The sequence below is a fragment of the Chinchilla lanigera genome, unplaced genomic scaffold (genome assembly GCF_000276665.1).
Source record: "Chinchilla lanigera isolate Chin_1 unplaced genomic scaffold, ChiLan1.0 scaffold00019, whole genome shotgun sequence".
Classification (NCBI taxonomy): domain Eukaryota; kingdom Metazoa; phylum Chordata; class Mammalia; order Rodentia; family Chinchillidae; genus Chinchilla; species Chinchilla lanigera.
In genome coordinates, this window is record NW_004955420.1 from 23,484,789 (window position 1) to 23,498,926 (window position 14,138).

The 14,138-nt window shown below is 50.0% G+C and overlaps 1 protein-coding gene across 2 annotated transcripts in view; it reads left to right on the plus strand.

Moving 5' to 3' along the window:
- Abcc5 (ATP-binding cassette, sub-family C (CFTR/MRP), member 5) overlaps window positions 1-14,138 on the plus strand; it is a 74,813-nt gene that overhangs the window by 36,869 nt on the left and 23,806 nt on the right. For both annotated transcript variants that reach the window (XM_005383351.2, XM_005383352.2), the window contains exons 11-18: window positions 1,698-2,054; window positions 3,515-3,586; window positions 5,636-5,760; window positions 5,878-5,950; window positions 7,440-7,643; window positions 8,426-8,569; window positions 10,951-11,053; window positions 13,655-13,839. In XM_005383351.2, the coding sequence (XP_005383408.1) occupies window positions 1,698-2,054; window positions 3,515-3,586; window positions 5,636-5,760; window positions 5,878-5,950; window positions 7,440-7,643; window positions 8,426-8,569; window positions 10,951-11,053; window positions 13,655-13,839 (1,263 nt within the window). The remainder of the gene's footprint in view (window positions 1-1,697; window positions 2,055-3,514; window positions 3,587-5,635; window positions 5,761-5,877; window positions 5,951-7,439; window positions 7,644-8,425; window positions 8,570-10,950; window positions 11,054-13,654; window positions 13,840-14,138) is intronic.

Sequence of the window (14,138 nt, forward strand, 5' to 3'; positions counted from 1 at the left end):
TTCAAGGGATACTTTCTGATTTGATTCTTCTGGTGAACAAAAGTAGTGTTTTTATGACCAGTGTCCCATGGTGAAGTTGAGGTTTGTGTACCTCTTAAGATTTTGTGAGCCTGGCAGGTTCAAACCCAAGCAGTTATGAATCAAGTGTGATGAGGCCCTTTTCTGCCTCAGTGTGTCATGGCTGGGGGGCTGGAGGCTGAGATCCTCCTGGGGAATGGGAAGAAATGGGAGAGGACTGTCAAACCAGTCAACACCAGTATTTCCTGAGTAGTTCATGGAGGCCCACGTGAGCTCCATACTTTTAAAAACTCAAGGGGAGAGAAATTATGGAAATTGTCAGCTTGTGGTTTTGCTCTGTGAAAGAGGTAAAATGTTCATCTTTCCTTAGTTCAGTCTCTCAGAAAGCTTCTGAACGGGTGAGACCAACAGCTGTTTTCAGAAAGTAAGGGCTAAACCTATGTTGATCAAGAGTAAGAATTATCTAGGAAATTTAGAAAGATGGTACTTCTGGGAAGATTGGGGGTTAGGAGTGAAGAAAACATGTAGTCACTTCAGGGAGGATAAGAGCAAGCACAGAGGTGTAGGATCCAAGAGAACGGGAATGGGGTCATACATTACATTTACTAGTACCCACTAAGTTCGGGCTAGTTAGGGAGTCTCAATAACTAAGCAAGGAGTCTGGGCCCTGAAAATCTTTTCAGTAAAGGTTTTTTAACACTGTATAATATTTTATTTAAAATATTTTTTTTTTTTTAAATCGTTCTGGGGGCCAGGGATAGTGGCATAGTGCTTGCCTGGTAAGCAGAAGGTCCTGAGTTCGATTCCAGGTACAAAAAAAAAAATTATTCTGGGAATCCCAGTAACATAGTGATCTATAGAGATTATTGGTACCAGAGGGGGTGGTCAGAAAGAGTCCAAGTCTTGCAGGAAAGTCATCGGCTGTGGTTTAATATCAGTGTCTCAGATCTAATTTCAGAGGTGCTTTTCTCTTTAAAACAGTCCATTTTCCCTCCCTTTAGCTTAACTCGGGAATCTAGGGAATAAGCAGGAGGAGTTGTTCTCCCCACCAACAGTGTTTCTCAGGGAAGAACCCTTTCTCTCCACTCAGCCATTCCTCTGTCTGAATTATCACAAATCCCAAGGCAGAGTTTTGAAGACAGGAGATGTTCATGGCCAGGAAATGTACGCAATAGTCGATAGACCTTCTTTTCTAACCTTTGCTATGTAAACCTGCAGATGGTCTCAGTTCAACCTCTCTGTCAGGTGCCAAGGCCTGGGGGAGTGGAGACAGGCAGGTTGGGGTTCTATGGGAGCGGTCTGGAGGGGGAAAAGGGTGGAGATGCTTTGCATAGGGGATTGGTGTGCTACTCGGGAACTCATGAGCAAAAGCAGGGAGCTGCATACCAGTGGGTTTAATGTCCTACCGTCCGCATTAGGCTGGCGGCAGCTTAGCCTGTAACGTAGGGGAGAGGGTGGGTTGGTGGGTCGGTGGTCAAGGCCCCCGTACCTGCTCAGGTTGTTCCCGAGACCCCTTGACGGGCCCAAAGCAGGGCTACACTAATGAGCTACCTTTTGCCCTTCAGCTTCCTTCCACTGTATAGCTGATGTGTTTTGCTACGTGAGTGTACGCCCTAGGCTTGTCTCCCTGGTCTTGATCCAGTGTCTCATCTTTGCACCTCTCTCACAACTCCTATCAGAGTTTGTTTCTAATGGAAGAGGTTCACATGATAAAGAACAAACCAGCCAGTCCTCACATCAAGATAGAGATGAAAAATGCCACCTTGGCATGGGACTCCTCCCACTCCAGTATCCAGAACTCGCCTAAGCTGACCCCCAAAATGAAAAAAGACAAGAGGGCTGCCAGGGGCAAGAAAGAGAAGGTGAGGCAGCTGCAGCGCACTGAGCATCAGGCGGTGCTGGCAGAGCAGAAGGGCCACCTCCTCCTGGACAGTGATGAGCGGCCCAGTCCCGAGGAGGAAGACGGCAAGCACATCCACCTGGGGAGCCTCCGGCTGCAGAGGACGCTGTACAACATTGACCTGGAAGTGCAAGAGGTGAGCCGTGCGCCCCAGCCGCCTCCACCCACCCCTGTCCGGCCTGGCACGAGTGGGCAGCCTTCTAGCAGAGAAGAGCATTGGCTCTGGCAAGGAGCGATTTGGATCCCAAGGGCAGATTGGGCCAGCTCTGAGTCCAAAAGGAATATTTAAGCATTTAATGACAGAATTAATAACAACGGATCTCATGAGATGCTCATTTCACAAACAAGGAAATGAAGCATTCAAGTGGATCTTCCAGGCTTTTTCCCTGAGTCAGTTTCTGGCTGCCATGTGAGCTGCAGTAATTACTTCTGATGTTATAACTCTGCAGCTCACTGGCTCAACTAGGCCTCCCATCTGCCTCCAGAGCCCACACTCCTTCCACACCACCTTTCTTCCTCCTGTCCCCGGGGCCGTGGGCCCACGGGAGCCTTTGAAACTCATGTCTTTCCCTGTGGATTTTCAGCACCACCTATTGAGGTCGTTGTCTTCCTGGACGGTATCGTCAGCCCCCCGTACCGCGTGATCCCTGCATTCCCGTGTTTCAGTCAATCACAGATAGAAAATATCTGGGGAAAATCGAATCTATACGGAGTGTGTCAGACTTTTTTCTTGCCATTATTCCCTAAACAGTATGTAAACAGGGCTTCACATAGCATTTACATTGTGTTAGGTATTATGAGCTACCTAGAGCCAACTTACAGAGTACTGAAGGATATATGCAGGCTATATACAAATACTGTGCTCGTTTATATAAAGGATTTGAGTACCCACATATTTTGTTATCCTTGGGGTCCTGGAAGCAGTCTCCCATGGATACCAAGGGATGCCTGTATTCGGTTAATCATAGGCTTTGTTTTCCATTTTTATTTGGGATTGATCGCAAAAATGTGCCTCACATTTTTTGAAATATTTTGCCAAAATACGTGTAACAGTGCATGCAGTTTTTGTTCACAGTAATATATAAACTCTGGGTAAATATCACAATAAAATAATTTTCAAGAAGCCTTTTCTTCTACAAAACAATAAAAACAAATGAATAAAAACTGTGATTACCATTGCCAGGTATGGTGGCCCACATCTATAATTCCAGCACTCTGGAGGCTGAAGCAGGAGGCTAGCTACAAGTTCAAGGCCAGCCTGGGCTACATAGTGAGACCCTGTCTCAAAAAACAAAATAAAAATGATTACCAGCAAAGTTGGAAAGAGGCAAAGCCTTTCTAAAAGTCATTGTAGGATACCGTAGTGTATATTTTCCCAAGGGCCCTCCATCCCTGTCACCTCAGCATGTCCCACAGAAGCCGAGGAGACAGGCAGCGGAGGAAATAGAGGTAAATGGACTGTTGGGTCTCGAGGATGACAGTTCCCATATTGATGGACCAAAGTTAATATATTTTTCCTCAAAGAAATGGTAGGTGCTTAAGGCGAGTGATGGGTAGTACCCTAACAACCTTCCTATCTATGTGTGCTTTGTCCAGGGTAAACTGGTTGGAATCTGTGGCAGTGTGGGAAGTGGAAAAACCTCACTTATTTCAGCCATTTTAGGCCAGGTAAGGTTTTGGGTACGGACCTTGGCATTTTCTGCTTTTCCGTCAGGACTCTGCATAGCAAATATCTCCGGAAAATCGAACTCGTTTGCTGCAGAGAATCATGAGAGGTAGAGACAAAGGAACCTTGGTCTGTGCCAGGCCCCATTTCCACCCTTGACAGTCTCTTGTGTGCAAGGGTGCAGTGCCCATCAGATGAGTGACTGACTGATGCCCCAGCCGGCGCTATGTGTTCCTTACTCTCCCTTCCCCCCGACCCCCAGCCTGTATCGGGCAGAGTCCAGGGTCTTCACACTGAGCTACATCCCCTGCCTTTTAAAAAAAAGGATCTTGTTTGGAGACAGAGTCATGCTAAGATTGGGCTCACTTGTGGTTCTGCGGCCTCAGCCTCCCATGTGCAAGGACTTGCACCACTGTGCCCAGCTTCCTTGTATTTATTGAGTGCCCTCGATGTGCCAGATAGTTTTGGACAGAGGCAGAGATAAGAAACGGACAAACACCCCCGCTGTACCAGAGGGCTGACGTGGACTGGGAGGCTTTGATCCATGAGCACAGCTGCACTTGGCTTTCAGCCTAACCCCCAAAGAGTTGCACCCTCGAGGAGTTCCCAGAGCCTGCGCCTCTAGGTACGCAGGGCAGTGAGGAGCTGTGCACAGAGGGTCCTGCCGATGATTTCAGCGCTGAGAGTGAGGCACGGGGCAAGGGCCACTGAGACAAGTTGTCTTTACAGTGTTTCGAAGCCAAGTGATCACAAAAGAGCAAGGTACTGCATGCTTTTAAACCAAGCTGAACTAGCCTGCCTTGGATGGTTAAAATGAGGACAGACGTGGAATTATTACTGGTTCCTCACAGCGAGGTCCCCTGAATTGCTTTTCCATGTTGAGAATAGGAAGCAGATGGGGGAGGTGGTGTTTCTGTCGCCTCCAGGTTAGTGAGTATTTCCTTGTCCTGTTCGATATCAGCCGCACTTGGTGAGCCGTGGTGCTCCTGGAGTGCAGCATTCCAGCCTGTGCACTCCCCAGTCCTTGGGCCCACCCATGGTCTTTGTAAAAAGCAACAGCTTCCTGGGTGACTTCTGATAATCAGTCAGATTTGCCGGCCAGTGATAGACGGAGCCCAAGGGCTGCGGTTGGGAAAAGGTCAGTTTCTAAGTGGTACTCAGAAACCCAGCAAGACGCTGCTTCTTCATGGGCTGACTGGGCAGTGGTAGGTCAAAACCAGGTGGCGCTGGGCTTCTGGATCAGTCCTGCAGCCCTCTCTGTGGCCGGGAGGCCGTAGTACTGGTCAGCCCTGCCTCTTCATGGTTCAGCTCCTCAGTGGCAGTGCTGCCCCGGGGCTTTCTGGAGGCTTTGACTCGCCCATTGAAGTGTTTCCCAGTCTGGGTGATTGGGTGCTGCCATGTCACAGTGTGTGGTGGGTACGCTGTGTGTATACTGTGCACCATGGCGTTTGAGAGGACGGGCTCACGCCGGCAAGTACTGCGTGGGCTGCGGAGCCACAGCAGCCCTAGCCCAACACAAATGTCTGTTGTCGGTTTCAAAAGAGACCGTGCCAACGGAGTTGTGACTGCAGACTCCAGAGCACGTGGCTCCTCCTCAGCACTGGAGGGGAGGGTGTCTGTATGGATATCGTGCAGTGCAGGTTGATAACCTGGAGCTTCTTCCCCTTGGCCCTCATTTCGCAGAAGCAGCTGGTATTGTCAGTGTCCTGGCTGAATTCTGTAGATGAGGTGGCCCTTGCTGTTAACCGCTCCAGTGCCCTCCCCGGGAGATTCTTAAAGGCCCCTCGCGCGTGTGCGTCCCATAGCTGAACACGGCAGTTGGGAAGAAAGAGTGGAAAATAGGCCAGTGGACTCCTGAGTGAAGTGTGTGTTCATCCAAGTTGTGGTTAATGCCGAGCTCCTGTCACACATAAGCAACGCTGGTTTTCTTTGCTGCTATAATTTCTTTGGAAAAAAGATGGGATCTGGACTTGAGACTTCGTTGTGGAAAATGGGAGGTCTGTTGGGTTAGGCTGATGGCTGTGATGATTGGGTGGTGTCTGTCTCCCTAGATGACACTTCTAGAGGGCAGCATTGCAATCAGTGGAACCTTCGCTTACGTGGCGCAGCAAGCCTGGATCCTCAATGCCACTCTGAGAGACAACATCCTCTTCGGGAAGGAATTTGATGAGGAAAGGCAAGGAATGTTTAGTTTCTGTCCTGCTTTCCAGCTTGGCCACGCGAGATGCATGGCAGCCCTTCAGCAGGCTCCACTCCCACCCTGTCCCTGACCCTGTGGCTTTGTGTCCTTCAGATACAACTCGGTGCTGAACAGCTGCTGCCTGAGGCCTGACCTGGCCATCCTCCCCAACAGCGACCTGACTGAGGTACTGGCCTTCCAGCCCCCTACATGGCGGGCAGCGCGTTTAGCAGGGAGGACTCCGAGGGCGGTGGAGGCCTGCGCCAGAGCCCCTCCTAGGATGCAAGCTCCGTGCTGGGGAGAAGGCTTTGTTCACAGGGAGTGTGCTTTTGTTGGACGTCTGTGATAGGAATGCATCTGTTCATTAGCGCAGGGACGGTAATGCTGCCTGTTTTAAGTATGTCAGGATTTCCTATGATGTGTGAATTTTAAACAAAATCCCATTGTGGTTTTGGAGTTAATGTTTTTTACTCATTTTAGATACTGTACTGTAAAAACACGGTTTGTGTGGTGTGGTTGAGCTTCCATCGGCTTCGTCTTGTCCACTCCTTCCTCACATGGTCTGCAGAGAGCCTCTTCCCCTAGAGGCAGCGCTTAGCACAGAGCCGCCTTTCTTGGCCTTCTGCCTGCACCACTGCGTGGGACTGGTCTGCTGTGTGGTGTTAAGGCTTATCTCCCGTGAGCTGCCCTGGAGGTCTCTGGGACTGCCAGTTTTATTCAGCTGATTTCAACTAAATCCCTCAAGCCAGATTGGGCAAATGGCTTAATTCGTGGTGCGGCTGGGTTGCCCCACCTGGAACTGTTTGAAAGGTGGCTTGCGAGGCTGCACCCAGGCCTAGGGCTCTGAGGCTGGGGTGGGGCTCAGCAGTCTGTTCTCACAGGCCTCGCCGAAGTTCCAGTGCACACCGGGCCTGGAAACCTGAATTAGTCGAACGTTGTTTAAAGACAAGATTTAAAAAAAACAGCCAGTTACCATTTGACCATTGATTCATCTGTCCGTGTAGTGATGTTTCCCAGGTGCTTGTTGTGCTGGCAACAGGTGCGGCCGCTGCTTGGCACTGGTGAAGGAGAGGACTAGGACTGTCTGTACCCTCGTGAATGAGGCTTACGGCTCAGGGGACAAGAATCCCACCCAGACGGGCATGAAGTGGTGTGATGGGAAAGAGCCCTCTGCTTGGGGTGTGAGTGGAGAAGGGGTTGAGGGGCTTCAAGAGCAGAGGGTGCCAGAACTGAGCAGGAATGATGTTGTCATGCGCGTTCATAATTACACATAATTATAAATAGCTGTGATTCCAGGGTGTGGAAGGAGAATTGTACAGTGATCTTGAGAGCTGCTAGAGAGTTGCGGTGGAGGGTCTGAGCTGTGTGTGATGTTGGGGTGTTGAGAGTCTGTCAGGGCTCTTGAGTGCTAAGCAGGGGTGAGTTGTGGTCAGCTCTGTGTTTGGAGAAGTTCTTCCTTCCCTGTGGGGAGAGGATGGGAGGGAGGTGTGCAGGGGCGCAAGGCCGGATGGAGGCGTGATCCATACTCAAGAACTGTAGCAGCTGGCAGTTCACCAAGGTGGGAGTTCAAGGGAAGGGGCCAGTTCAGTACAGGAGGGGAGAAGTGAGGAGGGCGTCCACCGAGCACCGTTCTGGGCTCGAGCTAGAGGCTTTGCTGTGCTTCTCGGGTCCTGTAGATTGGCGAGCGAGGAGCCAACCTGAGCGGTGGACAGCGCCAGAGGATCAGCCTTGCCCGGGCCTTGTACAGTGACAGGAGCATCTACATCCTGGACGACCCGCTCAGTGCCTTAGATGCCCATGTGGGCAACCACATCTTCAACAGTGCTATCCGGAAGCAGCTCAAGTCCAAGACAGTTCTGTTTGTCACCCACCAGTTACAGGTACAGAGCACACTTCCCTAGGCTGCCCGCCGTGGCCTGGGAGATCGAGGCAGGGAGGTGGGCTTGGTGCAAGTGTTTTTGTGGGGCAACTAGGGATTCCAGGAATCAGGTTTTCAGTTTACAGGCAGCCACTGTAGCCACTTAAGGTCATTGCCATCTAGGTTGTCAATCTAAACACGCTTTCCCTCTGCCCCAGAAAATCTGTAATTCTGTGTACTTCTGAGTGCAATTGAAGTGATATGAAATTTAATGCAAAGCTTGTGTAGCTCCACCAGCAGATTCATGTTGAAAACAGAGGCACTGCTCTTTGAACTATAGTGCAAGGCACAATAAACTAAGGCAGAGCTTCTCAGTCTTGCGCTGTGGACATTTGGGGCTGATGGTTCTTTTTTTTTTTTGCCTTTTTGAGACAGGGTCTTGTTATGCAGTTCAGGCTGGCCTTGAGCTCACTTTGTAGCCCAGGCTTGTCTCGAACTCGTAACGATCCTCCTGCCTCAGCCTCCCGAGTGCTGGGATTACAGGCATGGGCCACTGCGCCCAGCAGGTTGATGGTGCTTGGTTGAGGTGGAGATGCTGCTCTAGATGCCAGGAGTACCTCTTTCCCTAGTTTTTTTTTTTTTTTATTTCCTAGTTTTAATAACTAAAATTGTTTCCAGTGTTGTCATCTGGCCCTGGGGTATACAAGTCCCCTCCAGTTGAGACCCACTGAACCGAGGTCTGGGGTTTTGACTGCATTTGTACCAGTGTCAGTGGTGCTGTGTTGACCCTGCCTTTGTCTCCAGTACCTCGTTGACTGTGATGAAGTGATCTTCATGAAGGAGGGCTGTATCACGGAAAGAGGTACTCATGAGGAGCTGATGAATTTAAACGGGGATTACGCCACCATTTTTAATAACCTGTTGCTGGGAGAGACACCCCCCGTTGAGGTAAGGCCTGCCGCGTGTGTGATGTGTCCTCCTTCCCATGCAGGGAAGGCGTGGCTGTAGTGCGTGATGGGAGAGCTCAGCTGTGCACAGCATCTGAGTGTGACCGACAGGGGCCTGTTTTCTGGTGATTGTACACTGTGCTGATTCTGCTCTAGGCGAGCAGGATGGGGGTGGCGAGCCAGATTCTTCTGCCACTGAGAACTTATAAACAGGAAGATACGTACTGCTTTGTGGTCGTAGCTTGGTTTCCTAAATTCCATCAACCTTGGTGGAAGGGGTGTGAAGTTCTTTCTTAATAAGTGACTGAGGTGCCAGGGAAGGGAAGTTCAGCGCCATGTACGTCGGGAAGTGATCCGTGGCATCTTGGTTGCTGACTCGGCCACCTTTACTACCTAGCGTGTTCTAGTTATTGGATTAGGCGCTTTGTAGCTACTATCCCATTTAGTCCTTTCGTTGATGCTATGTGGTCAAACATGATTATCTTCCATTTTTACAGAGGAGGGAGCTGAAGCTCAAAAAAGTTGAGCAGCTTGCTGGTGAGGGTGATTTAACTCAGTGCTCTGCGCCTCACGTTCAGTGCACCCCCAGAGCTCCTCACACCTTCCCTGGGGGTCCAGGGATGGCACAGAGAAGGGTGTACATACTTAGAGCTGGCCAAAGAGGCTTTCTTCCTCCTTGTCAGCTGTCCTCTCACTTGGGGTCCCAAGGTAACTTAGGCTAAACCTAAACACAACTTTTTTGGCTACCTGGACATTTTCACATCAGAGTGAGATGAAGGCAGGAAGTTTGGGGGACCTTTTTGGGGGAGTCTTGTCTCAGTGTTTGAGGTTTCATCCTGGGTGCAGTACAGACTAGCTGTGCCTAGTGTGTTTTAGGCTCCCTTACATAACTCACACCTTGCTGGGATCATCAGAAACTTCCCTGAGACGCCTTGATCCACCTTGAGCTTTCGTCATGGCCCTCTGTGGCTGTCGGGACACTTTGGATTCCTCAGATTATTTCCCCATCACTGTAGAGGTGGAGGGGAAAACAAGAAAGCAAGAAGCTAAAATATGGAAATGCCCAAGGAACGAAAGAATATTGAGTCAGTGTGTTATAGTAGATGAATCATGCTTTTAGTACTCTTAACTTCCAATTTCCTCATCTTAAAAATGGTGGTATCTGCCTTTCAAAGTTGAATTGATTACATTAAATAATATGTACTGTTTTTCTTCTAGTAAGTGGTCAACAGAGTAATAGCCCTTTTATATGGTGCATTTATTTGTGCGCTACGATAAATACACAATTCAGGGCCCTATCTTTTGTTCCAGATGTAGCTCTAAGTTTTATACTTCCAAATTTTCACATCAATTTAAAGTCCACCAGGGGCGTGAGGCTGAAAATATGATAGAATTGAATGTGCTGACCTACCTTAAGGGGATTTCTTATATACATAGGTAAAACAGGACGTTGGCAAGGAGAGCATTAAATAGTCTCAGTTGTCTCAGGTTCAACGTGGTGCATGTGTGTTGGGTCACACTGCCCTGTTCTGGGCTGCTCTCCTTGGTAGGCCCCGTGTGGGGTGTACACCTGCATCAGCTATCACCTCTGTCCTTAAGGGACTGGCAGCGATCTGGGGAAGACCTCGCTTTGTCCTTTCCCAGGTAACTAACACCAGATAGATGCAGCACACGGCAGCGTGCTAACAGAGTGCCCAGGGTAGCTCCTTATTCTACGGAAGTGTAAGTTGTCCCGTGAAAGGTAAAGATGTAAGATTTGAATCCATCTGAATGGAGACCACAGTGACTGAGCTTGGGGTGAGGGCGGGGGCGCTCCCAGTGGAGAATCGAGCACGGACAGGTGTACACGAAGGGGAATTCCAGTGTGGGGTAGGGAGTGGTGTCTTCATACCAGTGTGACTAGAGGGCAGCAGCCGTGGGAAGCAGTGAAGTAGAAGAGGAATTTGCAGAACTAGGGTTGGCAAAGCCCGGCCGAGAAGAGTTTGGCTTTGTCCTGTGGTGGCAGGGGAAAGGGATGCGCTGTGTGCATTTGAGGAAGCGATGTGGAGGACAGACAGAGACAGGAGGCGTGGAAGGGACTCCAGCTGTCACACTTGGGAGAAGAGGAGAACAGAGTAAAGTCTTCAGGGTTTGGAATTTAGGCCTCAGATGACTTTAGGGACAGATGTCAGTTTGATAGGGTAGGAACCAAGGTCTCAGAGATTGAAGGAGTTGAGGAAGTAGAAAAAAATGAGTAAAGGTGGCTCTTTTGAGAAGTCGGATGTACCTCTTGTCAATGGTAGTATCTCCATAGATGATTCTGTCGTGTGTATGATGTGAACATTCATCTGCATGACTATGTCATGACTGGAGACTCTTTTTTTTTAAACCACTTTTTATTAGATCAACTCAAAAAAGGAAGCCAGTGGTTCACAGAAGAAGTCACAAGACAAGGGTCCTAAAGCAGGATCAGTGAAGAAGGAGAAAGCAGTGAAGCCAGAGGAAGGTAATGACCTTTCAGAGACCTTGAGATTTGTCCCTGGAGTGTATCAGGAACAATGCCACGTGGAATGATTCATGACGTGTGCTAGCATTGTGTGTTACAGAGCACTGGCCTCAGTGTTGGCTGAGTAACAGAATTCTTATCAGGGAGGGTGTGAGAATGACCTTTGATTCTACAGCTTCTCTTCCTGTACAGGGTAGGGTCAGGCGTAGGCAGGTGTGGGGAATGGCTGAGTCATCCCGGGCCAGGGAACGCTGAATGGTGGAGAGAGGTACGCTGCACCGTTCCTGCCTTTCACCTCTGCGCCAGCCAGTCCCAGCCAGTCCCAGCCAGTCCCAGCCAGTCCCAGCCAGTCCCAGCCAGTCCCAGCCAGCTCTGAGTGCGCCACATCGCGGAAGCCCTGTGTTGTGGCAGGGGGGCATCCCTGTCCTGACCGTAGTGCAGCAGAACTCTCAAGAAGAGTTAAAGCCGGTGATTTTTCGAACTTGGCTTTTCCTACCCCAGGGCCCTTACTGTTGCTTTTTTTGTTTGCTTTGTTTTTCAGCCCTGTTAAAATTTTTATTTTGGCTGGGCATGGTGGCGCACGCTTGTAATCCCAGCACTCAGAAGGATTATTGCGAGTTCGAGACCAGCCTGGGCTACAAAGTGAGCTCAAGGCCAGCCTGAACTGCATAGGGAGACCCTGTCTCCAAAAGACAACAAAAATAAAAATAAATTTTTTATTTTGAGACAAGGTCTTGCTAAAGTACCCAGGTGCTGGCTCAAACTTGCGATCCTCATGCCTCAGCCTTCCAGGCGGCTGGGGTTACAGGTGTGCACCGCTGTGCTCAGCCATCTTGTTTCTCAAACCCGTTATCTGACTATCTGCACTAACGTGGGCAGTTTCATCTTTGTGAATTTTAAGCCACGTGTTCACTTTTAAATTTAAAAGAAAAAATTACAGCTTGTCTTAAAGCTTTCTTGTTCTTGGGTTACCTCCTCCCTCACGCTGTTGAACCCTGGGACTTCCCTGGGTTTACCACTGCTTTAGGGATGGGTCTCTTTCCACATTCTTGTCCTTATAACTGCAGCAGACATTTGGTGTTAGGAGATGACGTGCTGATTTATCACTCTCTGCCTCTTTCTTTCAAGAAAACAAGTATGAATTTTGAACTCAGGCATGATTTCAGATACTTCATCGATGCAGCCAAAAAGTAGACTGCACAGAAAGCCGCGATATCTGTTAGTTCCTGCCACAAGCAGCATAAGTCAGGACGTCACTAGGGAGCATTTATTTTCTTTATGTAGGTACTAACCTAGCTGCTCCTAACTCCAAGTGCTCCAGGCACGCATGGCATATTCCAGGGTTATTAAATGTTGTCCGTGATGAGGAGGCAGCGGCTTCCTGAAGGGCTCTTACAAACAGGAGGCCGGCCAGCTTGCTCCTGCAGTGAGCCTCTCAGGAGCCTGCCGTTCTCAGAGCAGTGCTTTCTACCTTTATCTTGGTGTGGCACACACACGGCGCTCATATTTGTGGGGAGCGCGGGGAGGCACAGACAGGCTGCTCAGCACAGAGACAGCTGGACCTGTAGTGCCGCCGTCCTGAGTCCACCTGGCCCAGCAGGGTGGGGAGTCCGGTCTCCACACATGTGGGACCCAGACTCTTGAGACATGACCTGTGGAAGGAAGCTGAGACGCCCTTGTCCCTGGCCAGCCTGCATACCTAGCCACGTCTCCCTCATGCCTCTCTCGAGTGTGTGGCAGGGCTGTCAGTCCGCATTTGGCAGTGACCTCCCTCTGTGCCTCCCTGTTTTCTCTGCCTGTCGCCTCTGTGCCCAGTTGGCTGGCTTGCTGAGAGGCGGCACAGGCTTCCCAGAAAGTCCTCCCTGCACCTGCCTCCCGCTTCCCACACCTCCCCCAAGGGGTTGGGCACACGTGTCCCCATGACGTTCCCCTGCCCCTGCTCACGGCTCTGTGCACACTTTATCACGTCGTGTTGACCTGCCTGGCCTCCAGATTATGGTCTTAAGCCTCCTTACTGCTCCTCCAGGGCCTGATTCCAGGCCGCTGTGTAGTAGGTGCTTAGTAAATGTTAAATGAATGAAAGAATGAATGCTCTGAGGAGGAGGAAGTCATTCTAATCCAGAGCCCTATGCTTCTGTAGGCTGGTTCTGCTGCTGCATAGGTGACTTACTCGAGGGAGTAGCTCTTATTAAAAGGAAAACTTACTAAGTCAGTTAAATTGAGTAGAATGAATTTAGGCAAAACAAAAATGATTTGCCAATCTGGCGGCTCTCAGAAGCAGGGCAGGTTCTGCAAACTGCCACTGACTGTGTGATCTGACAGCTCACTGCATAGGGAAACAAGTGTGGCATAGAAAACAACTTAATTGCTCACAGCTCAGTCAACACCAGTTAGTTGGTTGCAGTTTATCTGGCTAATTATTTACAGCTCAGTTAGTTAATTGGCCACATGGCCTCCCGCAACCTTCCAGAGCTGTCACTGTGACTGCTGTGTGCTGGTTGGTCTTTGGGGCCCTTACAGGTGCCCAGACCAAACGCATGGCCTCCTACAAAACAGACTTCCCTTCCCCGCTAATGTCCTGTTTCCTTCCCGCCTACCTAGGGCAGCTCGTGCAGCTGGAAGAAAAGGGGCAGGGCTCAGTGCCCTGGTCGGTGTACGGTGTCTACATCAAGGCTGCGGGGGGCCCGGTGGCTTTTCTGGTCATCATGGTCCTTTTCATGCTGAATGTGGGCAGCACTGCCTTCAGCACCTGGTGGTTGAGCTACTGGATCAAGCAAGGCAGCGGGGTAAGGTTCCTCACCACAGAGGGAGTGTGTGTCCTTGAATGTGGCTCTCTCCGTGGTGCCTGGCTATTCTTAGGGAAACTCATTGGGTTTTCACTTAAAAGGAGCAATGAATGAGATTTTGCAGGATGAAAAGATGAGTCCCTCTGGTAGTCTCACAAGACAGGAAAAACAAAACAAAGCCCTGACCAGCCTGCAGGTCAGTAGGCTATCTGCTGTCATCCATTACAAAGGCAGGAAGGGAAGACGGGGTGTATTCCTGGCAGAGCACACACCCCAGCACTAAGAGAAGAAAAGAGAAA